Source organism: Rhododendron vialii, chromosome 5a (genome assembly GCF_030253575.1).
Source record: "Rhododendron vialii isolate Sample 1 chromosome 5a, ASM3025357v1".
Classification (NCBI taxonomy): Eukaryota; Viridiplantae; Streptophyta; class Magnoliopsida; order Ericales; family Ericaceae; genus Rhododendron; species Rhododendron vialii.
Genome location: NC_080561.1, coordinates 26,980,658 through 26,994,457, shown reverse-complemented (window position 1 = coordinate 26,994,457; position 13,800 = coordinate 26,980,658). Strand labels below are relative to the sequence as shown.

The 13,800-nt window shown below is 38.3% G+C and overlaps 2 protein-coding genes across 2 annotated transcripts; both read left to right on the top strand.

Annotated features, from left to right (window-relative positions):
- The first annotated feature begins 6,692 nt into the window (after window positions 1–6,692).
- Window positions 6,693–8,492, top strand: LOC131327756 (protein FAR1-RELATED SEQUENCE 5-like). The gene has a single exon (XM_058360891.1). The coding sequence runs from the start codon at window positions 6,693–6,695 to the stop codon at window positions 8,490–8,492; it is 1,800 nt and encodes a 599-aa protein (XP_058216874.1).
- LOC131325630 (uncharacterized) lies at window positions 8,073–9,256 on the top strand. Its single transcript, XM_058357966.1, has 2 exons — window positions 8,073–8,970; window positions 9,061–9,256. Exons 1-2 carry the CDS (start codon window positions 8,586–8,588, stop codon window positions 9,132–9,134), a joined length of 459 nt encoding a protein of 152 aa, XP_058213949.1. The 5' UTR covers window positions 8,073–8,585; the 3' UTR covers window positions 9,135–9,256.
- The last annotated feature ends 4,544 nt before the right edge of the window (window positions 9,257–13,800 follow it).

The following is a 13,800-nucleotide window of genomic DNA, read 5'->3' as shown; positions in this document are numbered from 1 at the left end:
TGCGTAGCGGAGAATGAGTTTTGGACCCCCATTCCCCCGTTCACATGGGCTTCAACAATGCTCAAGTTCGTGTACGAGAAGTATTTTATCAATCTGAATTATTTTTTCTTACATTTTTTATTTCAAAATAGGAGCAGAACTCATCCGAACCGGTCACGGCGTGCTAATCACCCCGCGACCCTACCTATACAACTACTCATTCATTATCAAGCAAAATTGAAAGAAACCCTAATTTGAAACATACTTTTATTACGCGAAATGAAAAATAAACAATAAATATCAACTAATCAAATATCAGCAAATAACTTTTATTAAAAACAAAAAATTAAAATGAGTTACCGGAGTGCGAGTAGTGGAACGAAACTTTAAATAACTTGAAGGAAAGAAGAACTTGAAAGAAGCTAAACAATATTTGAGTCAAAGAACGGTAGACCTCCGTACTTTTCTTGGTCCGTTCTTATAAAACTTGTTGAAAACAATAATGCTACCGCCCCTGTCCTTTCTTTTCTTCCTTTCATAAGCTGCTGCCTCTTCCTAATAATAAAAACCCAAATGGCCTAGTTATGCCAAATGTAGAGACCATGGGCCCCACCTTTGGTCCATCTAATTGTGAATCCTTGGGCCCTCATAAAAGATATAAGGACAAGTCAAACTCATATTTTCACCTTCAGTGAAGGTCTAATCCCACGGCCAATTTGACTTGTGAATCGTTACTTCGTACAACAATTCCACTTGATTGATCTGAATGGCCGAGTATCAAACACCGTTTAATATTTTTATTTTGCATAATTTTTTATCAAATTCTTCAAATACCTACGACACAAAAATGAAGCATTAAAACACCAAGTAATAAAATAAAAAGACTTAACAATGATAAATTAGGAGGCGTTAATGTGAACATTTACGCGTTCATCAGCGGTTTTGTTTGATTTTTTTCTTGGGAAACCCACGAGCATACTGTTATTTCATGTATCTATTTCATGTATTTCGAATATAATCAAACATCAGAGTTCGATTGTTTGACACAATTTTAGATATTAAAGTCTGATTATTTGCCCCTATTCAGATTTTAAGATTTGAAATTTATTACATCATTCAGATTTTAGTATCCGATTGGCCCCTATGTACTACAACAGCTGTTGAATTTGTTAGCATAGCTCATTCGAAATGTAATATATGAAATTTTTTGCCTCATTCGAATTATAATATTCGAAATAGTTGACCCCATTCGCACATTAAATTTTACCCCAGTCGTGTATGTATTTTACCCCAATTATTTGATGGGTCTCTATAAATTTCCCACTTTAGACGTTTTCATCATATAATGTGAACCGATTAGACAATGACACGAACCATTGACGTTGTCCAGGAATGATTGACAAATTTTCGGATATTAAAGTCTGATTATATCCCCTCTATTCGAATGTTAATATCTTAAGCCTCTGCCCTCGTCCTAGCTAGTATGTTTTTATTGTTAATCCTACATTACTCGAGGATGAGTCTGGTCTTCATGAGGTTTAGGATTTTCCCTTATCGAGAGGACACACCCCCTTTGTTTAATTTGGTTAGATCAAGAAGAACATGGACAACACACCAATTAGAGAGTTCTACCTGCAAAAAACATGGGTTGGAAGCTGAATAATTTTGTTTGTCCCTGATTCCCCTTCAGATCTATGCCAGTAAAATAAAGATACAAGAGCTGCAGAATGAATCAATGGTTCGTCCGTTGTTGAGCTTGACAGTTCAATGAACCAGTTAATCCCCAAGTTGACGAATTAATCACCAAGTCAAGCAGCAGTATTGAAATTATGTTGTTTCTTTCAAGCAACATTATATGAAATGGACAAGGACACAATTATAAGCAGATGCTATGATGTGACTCATGTCTGGCATTGTCATCCAATATTCCTGGGGTGCTAGACTTTCATACCATGACAAGATGTGAAGTAATTCCCGAACCCTCTGGGTCCCCCCTACCACTTGTTCGTAAAGGTGTAAATGTGTTTTCAACTCCCTAAGCAAATCACTTCTTACCATTAACCACTCATGAACGTCGTCTTTCATGAAGCCCAACACTGTCCGAAACCCACAATTCCCATCATCTTCAACATCCTTGATCAATTCTATATAAGGTTTTATTGCTTCCGGGAATTGATTGATGAAGGGGCATATCGAAAGTTGCGCTAGAACTTTTGCTTTCCCTTTCAGATTGCGCCACGGTTTCTCTTTGATGGGCTTAGAGGTTTGAAGGGAGACCAGAACGTGCTCAAACTCCGAGGGATCCCTACGCATCAAATTTTGTTCTTTGGCTATATTTTTTTCTTTCATTGACTTTCTAACAGCGTGGTTCTGCATTCACTTTGGGTTCAAGGAGGGTACTTCTTTTCGGATGAGTAAGCTTTTGCAGCTTCTTAACATAATTTACCTTTACATCATATTGATCTTCATTCAAGAACTTATTGTAAAAACAATCAAAGTAAGCTGAAAGCGCCTCTTCCATCGAACCCTCATTCTAGGGTGGAAGCAAAGAAAGCCTCTTCCAATGGTTGTAGATTAACTCAATCGATAGGGGTATATTTGCCATCTTGTAAAGCAATCTCATGAGTGCAAGGTAAACCATCGGTGTGCCACAAAGAACACTCGCACTCACGCTTCGATTCCACAAACCATTCAACTTGATGGGAAGCCGCTAAAACAACTGTCATGGCATTCGACGAAACAGCTCCCCTTAGCCTATCAAATAGAGTTGTCCTAAAATCATGTTGCACAGAATTAAGGCTCTTCTCAAAAGAAGCTTTGACTTCAGTAACTTGTAACAACATTAATCTGTGAATCTTCTCCCATATAGTATCAAAATTGCATTGCGAGTTTTCAATATGAATTTTAAACTTCGAATGTGAACTCTCCGCCTTACGAATATGTATGGCAAGATATTAGCCATAGCAAATAACATGAATATATGAATTTTTTTAAAAAATGCATGAATAACATGAATATTAAGGAAAGCGGAGTTGCGAATGAAGCGTTTACCTGTTACTTGTTAGGTTTCCGAAATGCGTGACTTTGTCCGTCCAAGCTCATACAAACCTCTCTTTGTAGGGTACCAACTAATTTTTCTCGACGTACTCAAGTGCTGCAGGAACCATTTCAAAATCACACTTGAAAACACAAAAGGCGCTCCTCGTACTGTGCAACATTCGTTGAAAGGACGACTAGGCCCCAACTGCAAATAAACTCCTCCCACATCTTGTCATCAAACATCTTTCTACACTTGGCTAATACGTTCGTGCCATTATGCCACCTACATAGGAGGTTGGTAGCATGAGGAAAAACATTTGTGATGGCATTCATAAGCGCTAACTCCCTATCCGTGACAATAACGGACGTAAGCACATTGGAATCCATCATGCCTTTTAGCTTCTCCAAGACCCAAGTTTAGTTTTCCGTTTTTCACACTCCATGAAAGCAAACGCTGCACAATAAGTCATCTCCGTCGATGTTACACCAACAATTTGAAGTAAAGGAAACTTGTACTTATTTGTCTTGCATGTGCAATCCATCATTAACACTCGAGAAAAAACACGTAACATCTCCTCGGCAGATGGGGGAGACCAAAACAAATCTGTGACATTCTCAGTCTCGTTCCCACGAGTCCAATGAACGTACTTGTACTTTTCTAACCGATCCAAGTACATCGTTGGAGGATGGTTGTGGGTACCATTATGGACAAAGACAGTCCAACCATCATTGCCCTTTACAGCTTTCAATTCGAATGAGCATTCACAGTTTTTGGTGCTCGTGAACCGCACTCTCTTCTTCACAGCTACCTCCTTCCCATCAACCTTCTTCACAAACAGCCTATATTTACCGCTCCTTTCACATGAAAACCTCATCCTAGGTGTGCAGTTCTTAATACATTTCTCAAAACCCCTAATCACAATGATAAACCCGTGTTGTTTACCAGTGCATCTTATCCAATCTATCAACGCTCCATCGGATGGAAAAACCTATACACACATAAAAAAATAAATTATAGCCTGTAATATAAGATTGCACATGATAAATACTCCATCAAAAAACACCCACCGTCTCCGTTGTAAAATGCTCTGTATAATCGTATGGAAGACGAGTGAAAGTAGGTATAGTCGATGACCCAACATAACTACCAAGTGTTGAAGTGTCACCCTGTAACACCCAAAGACAAACCAGGTAAGTGCAGGATTCTCTACAGTTTCATTCGGATATTAATATTTGAAAACTGGCACCAAATTCGGATATAAGAGTCCGAAAATGTTGACAATATTCAGATATTAATATCTGAATAGTTGTACATAATTCAGACATTAGAGTCCGAAAAGTTAATAAAGTTTCAGCATTGTGTGTCCGATTGTGTCAGGCCAGAACTGAAATTGAAAATGGCGGTCGGGCTTCTGAAATTGAAAATGGAGGGCGGGCTTACATTTTGCAGTAGTTTTTGCTTTGTCACTTCAACATCTGTGCTATCAACTTGTTTCTCAATTTCCATTGTGTGATCTTCCAACTCCAAATCGTAGTGTATTGATGGGTCAACTATTTCTTGTTTATCAATGGAGGGAGATGAAACAATTGAGCTTTCCATTGACAATTTAGGAGGAAGAGGAGGGGAGGAAGACAGGCAGGTTGGCTGCTGGTGAGTGGTGGGAGCTGGGTAGGGATGAAAATGGAGGAGTTTGACTGGGGGGGAGGGAGGAGACATCCTTAAAATGAGGGAAAATCAGGGAAATGAGGAGTATGTGGTTGTATGTAATATTGTTAGGGGGTAAAATGGTCAAATAACATGAGGTCTTAGGGGTATAATGGTCAAACTACACGATGACATTTTTGTCCGTAATTGGTAAAAGTTTTAATCGACTGCGGATAGCAGGAAATGGGCTGCGAACAGCGGCGCCCTAAAACAATGGCACTGCTTTTCTATGTGAATCTTAAATAATCAATCAAATACATGTTACTATGGACTGGATTAGTAAAATAAGCTATTTTGATTTTTTTCTGTCTTTATTCAAGTCTTTTTTCATATTTTTTAGGTTTATTTCAAATTTTCGTTGATTATTGATTAATTTCGACGAGAGAAATCAGAAAATTAAAAAATGATAATATCTCGACAAGAGAAATCGAAAAATTAAAATATTATAATCAAAACTCATAATTATTTGAATAAAGACAAAATTAAGCTAAAAAAAATTTGAGTTCAAATCATAATTTTTACTTTTTCAATTTCTCTTATCCAAACGTACAATAATTCATACAAATTTAACGCAAAACTTACAAGTTTGAAAAAAAAATTGAATATAGACAAATATATATATATATATATATATATATATATATATATATATATATATATATATATATATACATATATACGGGGCGGATCCGTAGACAATCAAACAAACACCCAAACAAACACCTCATCTCAGCCCTCTATTTCAAGGGCTGAGATTAAATCTTAACCCATCCTTAAAACAAATTACACGCTCCCCCTTCTCCTTCCATCTCTCACGTCTTCTGAAATTCCACCATCCCGGCAGCCCCTCCACCTCCCTCCACTCCGACTCCACCTCCCTCCACTCCGACCGGCGAGCTCAGCCCCCGCCGCCGACGACCCTCTCTCTCCACCGACGACCCACCACCACGTTGCCCGCAAACCCACCTGTCGTTTGGCATTCAAATCAGGACGCACCAAGGTCTCTCCCTTTATTTGATATGATGAATGGGCCAAAATTAAATGACCTGCAACTATTTATTTACCGTTTCCATAAATTGCATGCATCTTCCTTCAAATGTGGAAGACGAACCTTCTGAAGGAAAATCTATCAACTAACTGGCTATATATGAACATGGGCCCAACTTTTTCCTTGACAGCTGCCTCTTTCGAACCAGGCCAAGCTGGGTTTTTGGGCCCATGGGTGGACCCGTACTGTAGCATTTTTTATTTTTAGGGTTTAGGGTACCCTATGGTTTAGGTTTACGCATTTTCATAGGGGTTTTAGGGTGCACTTTTCTATTATAATGTTTTAGCGAATTATGCACTTTCGTAGGGTACACTGGCGACGCTACAGCAAAATTAATGGGGTCGACCCCATGGGGAGAAATTAAAATGCTACTGCAATTATACCAAAAATGTCTATTAAATTAACGAAGATTGAACCCATTAAAGATTGTTTATGACCCCACTTGTATCCAACGGCAGAGTATTAAACAATTCATTTGTTAAAACAATACACTACTGTACCTTTTTTCAATAACTAAGTGTATTCGTGCTAGTTTATGCATACATTGACTATTTTCTAGGGACTCAATTTCACCGTTCGTTGACACATAGCCCGTTTAAAATTAGGTCAATGCCCTGTATAGATGAACTCATAAGAGTTGATGATACATGAGAGGTATCGAACGTGAGACCTTAAAAGAAACAATACACATCTTAATTACTTTACAAAGAAGCAAAAAAGTATCATCTGCCTTGTAAATATTTGGGTGAAGATAATTTGTGTAATGGATCCAATTGGGTTTTTATTTTATTTTATGTTTTCCCAGTTTTCATTTGCTTAGCACTACTTGGAGATATAATTTTGTGAATTTGACTTGCCAAACTATTGCACAATAGCTATGGATCTCTTTTATTTTTCTTGCAGGCAACTAAAGGTTGAACAATGGAGTTAATGGGTTTAGATGATGTCGAAGTAGATGATACCGAGACTGTAGATAATATTGTGGAAGGTTTAGCAACACCGACAATTGGGATGTATTTTGAGACAATTGAAGAAGCACGAAAATATTATGAACGTTATGGTCAAGAAAATGGGTTTTGGATTCGTACTCGGGCTTCAGGCAAAGGACGAAACCAGTCAAATGAAGTCACTAAGGTGCTATTTGTTTGTGGAAAAGAAGGAAAGTATGTTGCAAGAAAACAGCAGGAGGGTATCGTGGAGGTGAATGATGAGACAGTCAGAGAAGGGAAAGTGATATCAAAGAAAAGAATTAAAAGTTGTTCAACCGTTAAATGTGGATGCGAGGCTCATATGCGGATTATGCTTGACAAATGGAATTACAAATGGAATTACAAATGGAAAGTAACAGGTTTCGATGAACGTCACAACCACCAACTAGTGACTCCATCTAAGAGGATGAAAATGAAGTCAAATCGAAACATGCCCAATGCAGTTAAGGATTTGACTGAGGTATTTCATAAAGAAAATATAGGAATTTCAAAAGTTCCTTCAATTTTTGGTGGGGAGTACATTGGCTTTGATAATAGGGACTACTACAATCACTTAAGAAATGTGAGGCATAGAGACCTAGATTGTGGGGATGCACAATTAGTTCTTGACTACTTTAAGAACAAACAAGCACAGAATCCACAATTTTTTTATGCGATTCAATGTGATGAAAGTGGGAGGGCAGTTAATTTTTTTTGGGTGGATTCTCGATCTCGCATGGCGTACCATTATTTTGGACATGTGGTCACATTTGACACAACATATCGAACAAATAAGTATGATATGCCTTTTGCACCATTTACGGGAGTAAACCATCACATGCAATCGATACAGTTTGGATGTGCACTTTTACAAGACGAGACAGAGGTGACATTTGAATGGTTGTTTCGGACATGGCTTGACGCTATGGGTGGACGTCCTCCAACTTCTATCATCACTGACCAAGACTTGGGAATGAAAGGAGCTATTGCAACAGTCTTTCCCAACACCCGTCATCGTCTCTGTCTTTGGCATATTAAGAAGAAATTTGTTGAAAAGTTGTCTCAAGTGTACTACAAGAGATCGAAATTCAAGAAGGATATGAAAAAATGTATTAAGGAGACATACAAGAAAGAGGACTTTGAATGGAGATGGATGTTATTGATGAAGGAAAACGAGTTAGAAAGCAACAAATGGCTTCAAGGGTTGTTTGAAATTCGTGAATCATGGGTACCTGTTTATAATCGTGGTACATTCTTTGCCGGTATGAATACAACCGGACATAGTGAGGGTATCAACTCATTTTTTGATGGTTTTGTAACTCACGCATCAAATCTCAAAGAATTTGTGGTAAAGTATGAGAAAGCCTTGAATAGGATTGTGAAAAGGGAAAATGATGAAGATTTTGAGTCCGAACATAAGTTTCGGATTGTTAATGACCATGAATTTTTGTTGAAGCATGCGGGAAAAGTGTATACTAGAAACGTCTTCAACAAGTTCAAGGAATCATGGAGTCAAGTCTTTAACTACAAAGTTGAAAATGTGAGAAATGGCAATGGTTTTCAATCTTTCGTAGTGAAGTCAAAAGATGATGAACTTGAAAAGTTTGAGGTGACATTGGATTCGCAAACCTATGAGGGTAAGTGTGAATGCCAACAATTTGAGTTTGTTGGGATATTGTGTGCGCACATTTTGAAAGTGTTTGTCCGACTAGACATTGATGAAATACCAGAACACTTTATTCTTCCACGATAGAGGCAAAAGGCCAACAAATTTAGGATAATTGATTCCCAAGGATTGGTGCATGACGACGGCAAAGAAGAATCTGAGGCGTTAAGGCTTAGTCATATGTGTCAAGAAGCTACAAAATTGGCTTGTTTGGCCGCCCCATCAAATGAGGCATACACAATTTTTATTGAAGGTATGAATGATTTATTCGAGAAGATCCAAGAAGTTTCTAAGGTGTCTCCAATTGAAATTTGTGCTGAAAAAGATAATGAGAAATTTACCGAGCCGTCGCCGTCTCAGATATTGCTTTTGGATCCGAATATCTCAATTTGCAAGGGTAGAAAAAAGGATGTCAAGGGCAAAGCCGCTTCTACACAATCCGAAAGATTGAAAAGCGGTATTGAGATGTCATTAAATAAGAAGAAAAGAAAGTGTCACATGTGCTTTCAATTTGGACATGATAAGAGAACTTGTCCTTCAAATCCAACGAGTAAAACTAACAAAGGTAACTCAATTAGTAATCATATTCTTCTTATTGACATAGATTTTCTTATTTATTAATCTTATTTTTTTAATTGTCAATTTTATTCAATAGGCTTTGAAGAGGATGCGGAAGGCTCAGATAGTGACCAAGAGGACGGCGAGGACGGCTCAGATTGCTCCGAATGATCTTGGAATATTTTGGCTTGTTGGCTTTGTTTTGTAATGATCTATTCTTAGGTTAAGTGAAAGTTCTTTGTATGGATCAGTTTTTGGGATGTAATTGAATGCAAGAAAGATTGCTCCGAATGATACTAATGTAGTAATTGTATGGATCAGGTTAAGTGAAAGTTCTTTATAGAATACTAATGTAGTAATTGTGCTTTCAATTTGAAATTGAATGTAATGGGATGGACCAGTTTTTAGGTCAATTGTAAGAAAGTTCTTTTTATGGACCAGTTCTTGAATCTGTGCTTGAACATACTTAACTGCTCAATCATAGTATCCCTATACTCTGGGCAGTAATTCATCTGTTTTTCTGAAACTTTTGCCATTTTATGTTGGGCATTTGTATGCGTTGGAAGTCATATGTGAAGTCCTTGTTTTGGCTATTACTTGGTAGTTCAATTGTTGTAGCTATTTCAATTACATTTGTGCTGTTTTGCTTCATTTGGGTGAATTGGATTTGTGAGTCTCTTTTTCCAGGTTGTATTTCCTCTTTTTCCAGGTTGTATTTCCAAAGCTGTGATTTCTCTGGCTTCTCTAGATTCTGGTCTGCTGCTGCATTGGTAGCTTGTTGTTGCACAACTGGTGATGAGCCATGGGAATTTCATTAATCATGTTTGTTGTTGGACCATGCTTGCTGCTGCACAGCTGGTAGTTTCATGGTTTTAATTTTATAGCAATGCATTCATGAAAAATTTTGGCAGAGTTTCCCTTGTTTTTGGTCCTAGCCCGACGTCTTGCGTCTCAATCAGTACAATAAAAACAGGAGGAATAGCATCAAGTTACGCATAAGTCCATGCCGAGCATTTCTCATAAGTGGTTAATCACCTTTCACAACAAAAACCATAAAATCCATTGCCAAGTTATCAAGCAGCCATGTCTCAACCATTCAATTTGCACAAGCTATGGTATAACAATCGAAACACATTGATCAAAAAATAATCCATTGCCCACTACTATAAGCTTGTCAAATGTTTAAATTAGTTCAACTGGAGCTTCTATTCAAATTAAGGCTACAAAATACAGCCAACAAAAGACATAGCTCTATTATAAGCCCCAACAAAAAACTAGCTCCATCCAAATCCAATTCAGACAGCTCTATCTATCCAGATTACAAAAAAAAATTAAAAAAATCCCAAAACAACAGGCAGTCCTCTTTGGTTGCTGCATCTTTAAACAGCCTCTTTGCTCTCTTTTTTTAACCCGAATAGCCTCTTTGCTTGCTGCAGTAACTTCACATTCTCTTTACCATTTCTTGGTCGTTGTCGTGATCTTTGCTGCAATGCCACACCCCATCTAAACAAAGCTGCAAAACAGTAAAGTTGTTAGCATTCTTATCTCATTCTTATTGCAGGCCAAACACAATTAACAACAAGAAACTCATGGTGTATACAGTGTGGTTAAATAGGTAACTAGAATCACAAACTGCAATCAACAGGAAAAAAGAAAGGGCTTTGTCATAAGTGGAGATTATCTTGTCAACCAGAAATTCACACGATTCGAGGGATGTCAATGGGGCATTTGAGCTGCTTTGTTAGCTCATACCCTTGGTGTAGCTCATTGATTAGAGTCTCTTGCTCCCACCACTAGGTTAAATAGATGAAGACCAAAGCAAAAATCAAATCTACAAAAGAAAAAGAAGAAAAAGAATGATCTTTTCCTTCTGGTGGTTCACGTTTTCTGTTTCATCAACCTTTCACCTAAGGATTCAGAAACCTAACTAAGCATAGGCTACTCTTTATTAATCAGCAACTCATAAATATGATACACTGTGAATTATACAGGCAAATGCAGACATAGCACCAATTCAGGAATTGGATCTTACCACTAGATATATATACCAAAAACAATTTAAATAGCACTGTTGATTTTCCAAAGATCCCATTCCCAATTCACCACGCCATTCCAAAGATGGATTTTGCAACCCACGTGAAACAAGTTCAACTAGCAATCAAATTGAATGCGAAAAATCTGCAATTTCCCCAAATTTTGAAACCCTAATTTTTTGGGGTTTGAAGATGGAGAATCTAGGGCAAATTAAGAACCTGAAAGATTAGTCCAGCGAGAAGATACTTCCGGTTCTCGGCAAGAAGGTTGATTTCTGTTGTGGTTTCTGCTTCTTGTATTGATTTCGGTTGTTGTTGTTGTTGTTGTCGTCGTCGTCGTCAAAGAGAGAGAGAGAGAGAAACCTTGGTGTGTCCCAGTTTAAATGTAAATCGGCAGGTGGGTCTACGGCAGTTTGGTGGTGGGTCGTTGGTGGAGAGAAAGGGTCGTCGGCGGCGGGGGCTGAGCTCGTCGGTCGGAGTGAAGGGAGGTGGAGTCGGAGTGGAGGGAGGTGGAGGCCCTGGAGGGGCTGCCGGGATGGTGGAATTTCAGAACGTGAGATATGGGAGGAGAAGGGGGAGCGTGTAATTTGTTTTAAGGATGGGTTGAGATTTAATCTCAGCCCTTGAAATGGAGGGCTGAGATGGGGTGTTTGTTTGGTTGTCTACGGATCCGCCCATATATATATATATATATATATATATATATATATATATATATATATATAAAGTTTTTACTTTTTTGCCAAACCAGCCCTATGCCAGCTAAAAAAGGGCAATCAATTTGGGAAATGATTTACAAAATCTTATTTAAGCCTTTCAGATTTAACTTTGGGCTAGTTTGATAACCTAAATTCAATACTTAAAATTGAATCAATTAAGAAATAAGTGTTATTTAATTATGGCTGAATTTTTGTTTACTTGCATTCAACGACCATACCGCCACCACCACCACTACTACGCTATTGCCGCCGCCACCACCCCAATGCCACCATTGCACAACCACCACTCCATCGCCACCACTCACCACCACCTCCACCACCACTACCACGCCACCGCCGCCATCACCACCACAACGCCACCATTGCACAACCACCACTCCATCACCACCACCATAACGCCACCATTGCACAACTATCACTCCACCGCCACCAATACACCACCATCACTCCATCGCCACTCCACCATTACACCGCCACCACTTCAACACCACCACCACTCTCACTCCATCCCCACCCTCACCACTCCACTACCACCACCACCACCACCTTCGTTCCATCACCACCACTCCACCACTACTATAAATACACTGTGATCGTTAGTAAATTAAGAGAGAAACAGAACTAAAATTAATTCATCATTTTTTTAATTCAATGTTTAATATGTTTATCAAGCTTTTTTAGCTCAAAAAATTCAGCATTCAGTGTTTAGTACTTAATTTTTCAGCTTTCAATTTTAATTTTTCAGTTTTATCAAACAGCCCCTTCGTCTTTCTCTTTTAAGAGCATCCGCATTAGGCTCTTTAGAGTTTGGACCAAATTACACCTCAAAAGCCCACCTTATTACTTTAGCTACTCACTTTTAAAATGTCTACTGCATCAGACTCTTTATATTAAAGTTATCTCATTAAAAATATTATTTACTCTCACTTTCTTCTCAATTAAATATTTCTTGCCAATGGCCCTGTTTGGGGCACGACAAATGGGTAAAAATTTTGCGGAGCCTGTTACGAATTTTATAAAGATGATACAAACCGCAAATCATTCCTGAAATGTTTTTTTATGGGTTCCTAAAAACAATTAGCTCAATCCGATATTGGTAAGAGATACAGTATTTCAAAATTCGTAGGGCGAATTCGTAGGACGCTCTACGAATTCAGAAATAGCTCCTACCGATATTGGATTGAGCTATTTTTTTTTTTTAGGAACCCATGAAAAAACATTTCAAGGATGACTTGCAGTTTGAATTATTTTTGTAGAATCCATAATGATGTAGACACCCCAATTTGGAAATTCCGAATATCTTTTAAGTCCCCGATGATGATAAACATAGCATGATTTAAACCTTTGGATTGATCTAAACCTTTTGGAGCGCTACCTTTCGAAAACCGTAGACAAGTGGCCGATATGCTTTCCAATGATTAAAACGTGCCTTGAAAGTTTTAAACAATGCTCTTTGTACTCAAAGGAGTGAGAAAACACCTTATAAGTTGGTATGAGAGTGCCAAGTAACACTAAAAATGAGTGAGTACGTGTTTTGGCCATCGTGGCACCAACGGTCTTCGGTTTAGTCTGCTTTCAGCCCATTTTTCATAAACCAAACTTCCTTATTTTTATGTTTGGATTCCACCATCTTCTAGTACATTCAAAACCCTCTTTATCGATATATAATAAGCCTTAATTTGATTTGAAATGAGGGAGATACAAGGATTTTGCATAAACGACTTCTTTTTTGACCACCTGAGGGTAGAATCGTCATATCTTTTGATGTACAAATTTTCTTTGATCCAAACTACTTGGGTTAGAAAGTAGACTTGACAAGCTTTCCAACGCTTCGAAGAACACCCAAAACCGAGTTCGAGAGTGTCCGGGGCGGCCATTTGAAGTTCGGCCTGTTGAGCAATCAACTGTACCGTACGGCGGTCAATTGTGCCGTACGGTGGACATATTTCTACCGTACGGTAGAGTTTTTAACCGCCTAAACTTAAGTCGGTTGGGATGTGCCGTACGGTGGAAGCGTAGTGCCGTACGGTAGAGTTTATGTGCCGTACGGTGGACATAAAGTCGGTTAAAAATGCGTGCAGACCA

Coding starts and splice junctions, on each gene's coding strand:
- LOC131327756 (XM_058360891.1), top strand. CDS start 6,693: ATGGAGTTAATGGGTTTAGATGATGTCGAAGTAGATGATACCGAGACT.
- LOC131325630 (XM_058357966.1), top strand. CDS start 8,586: ATGTGTCAAGAAGCTACAAAATTGGCTTGTTTGGCCGCCCCATCAAAT. Junction 8,971..9,060: donor AACGAGTAAAACTAACAAAG/GTAACTCAATTA, acceptor TTTATTCAATAG/GCTTTGAAGAGGATGCGGAA.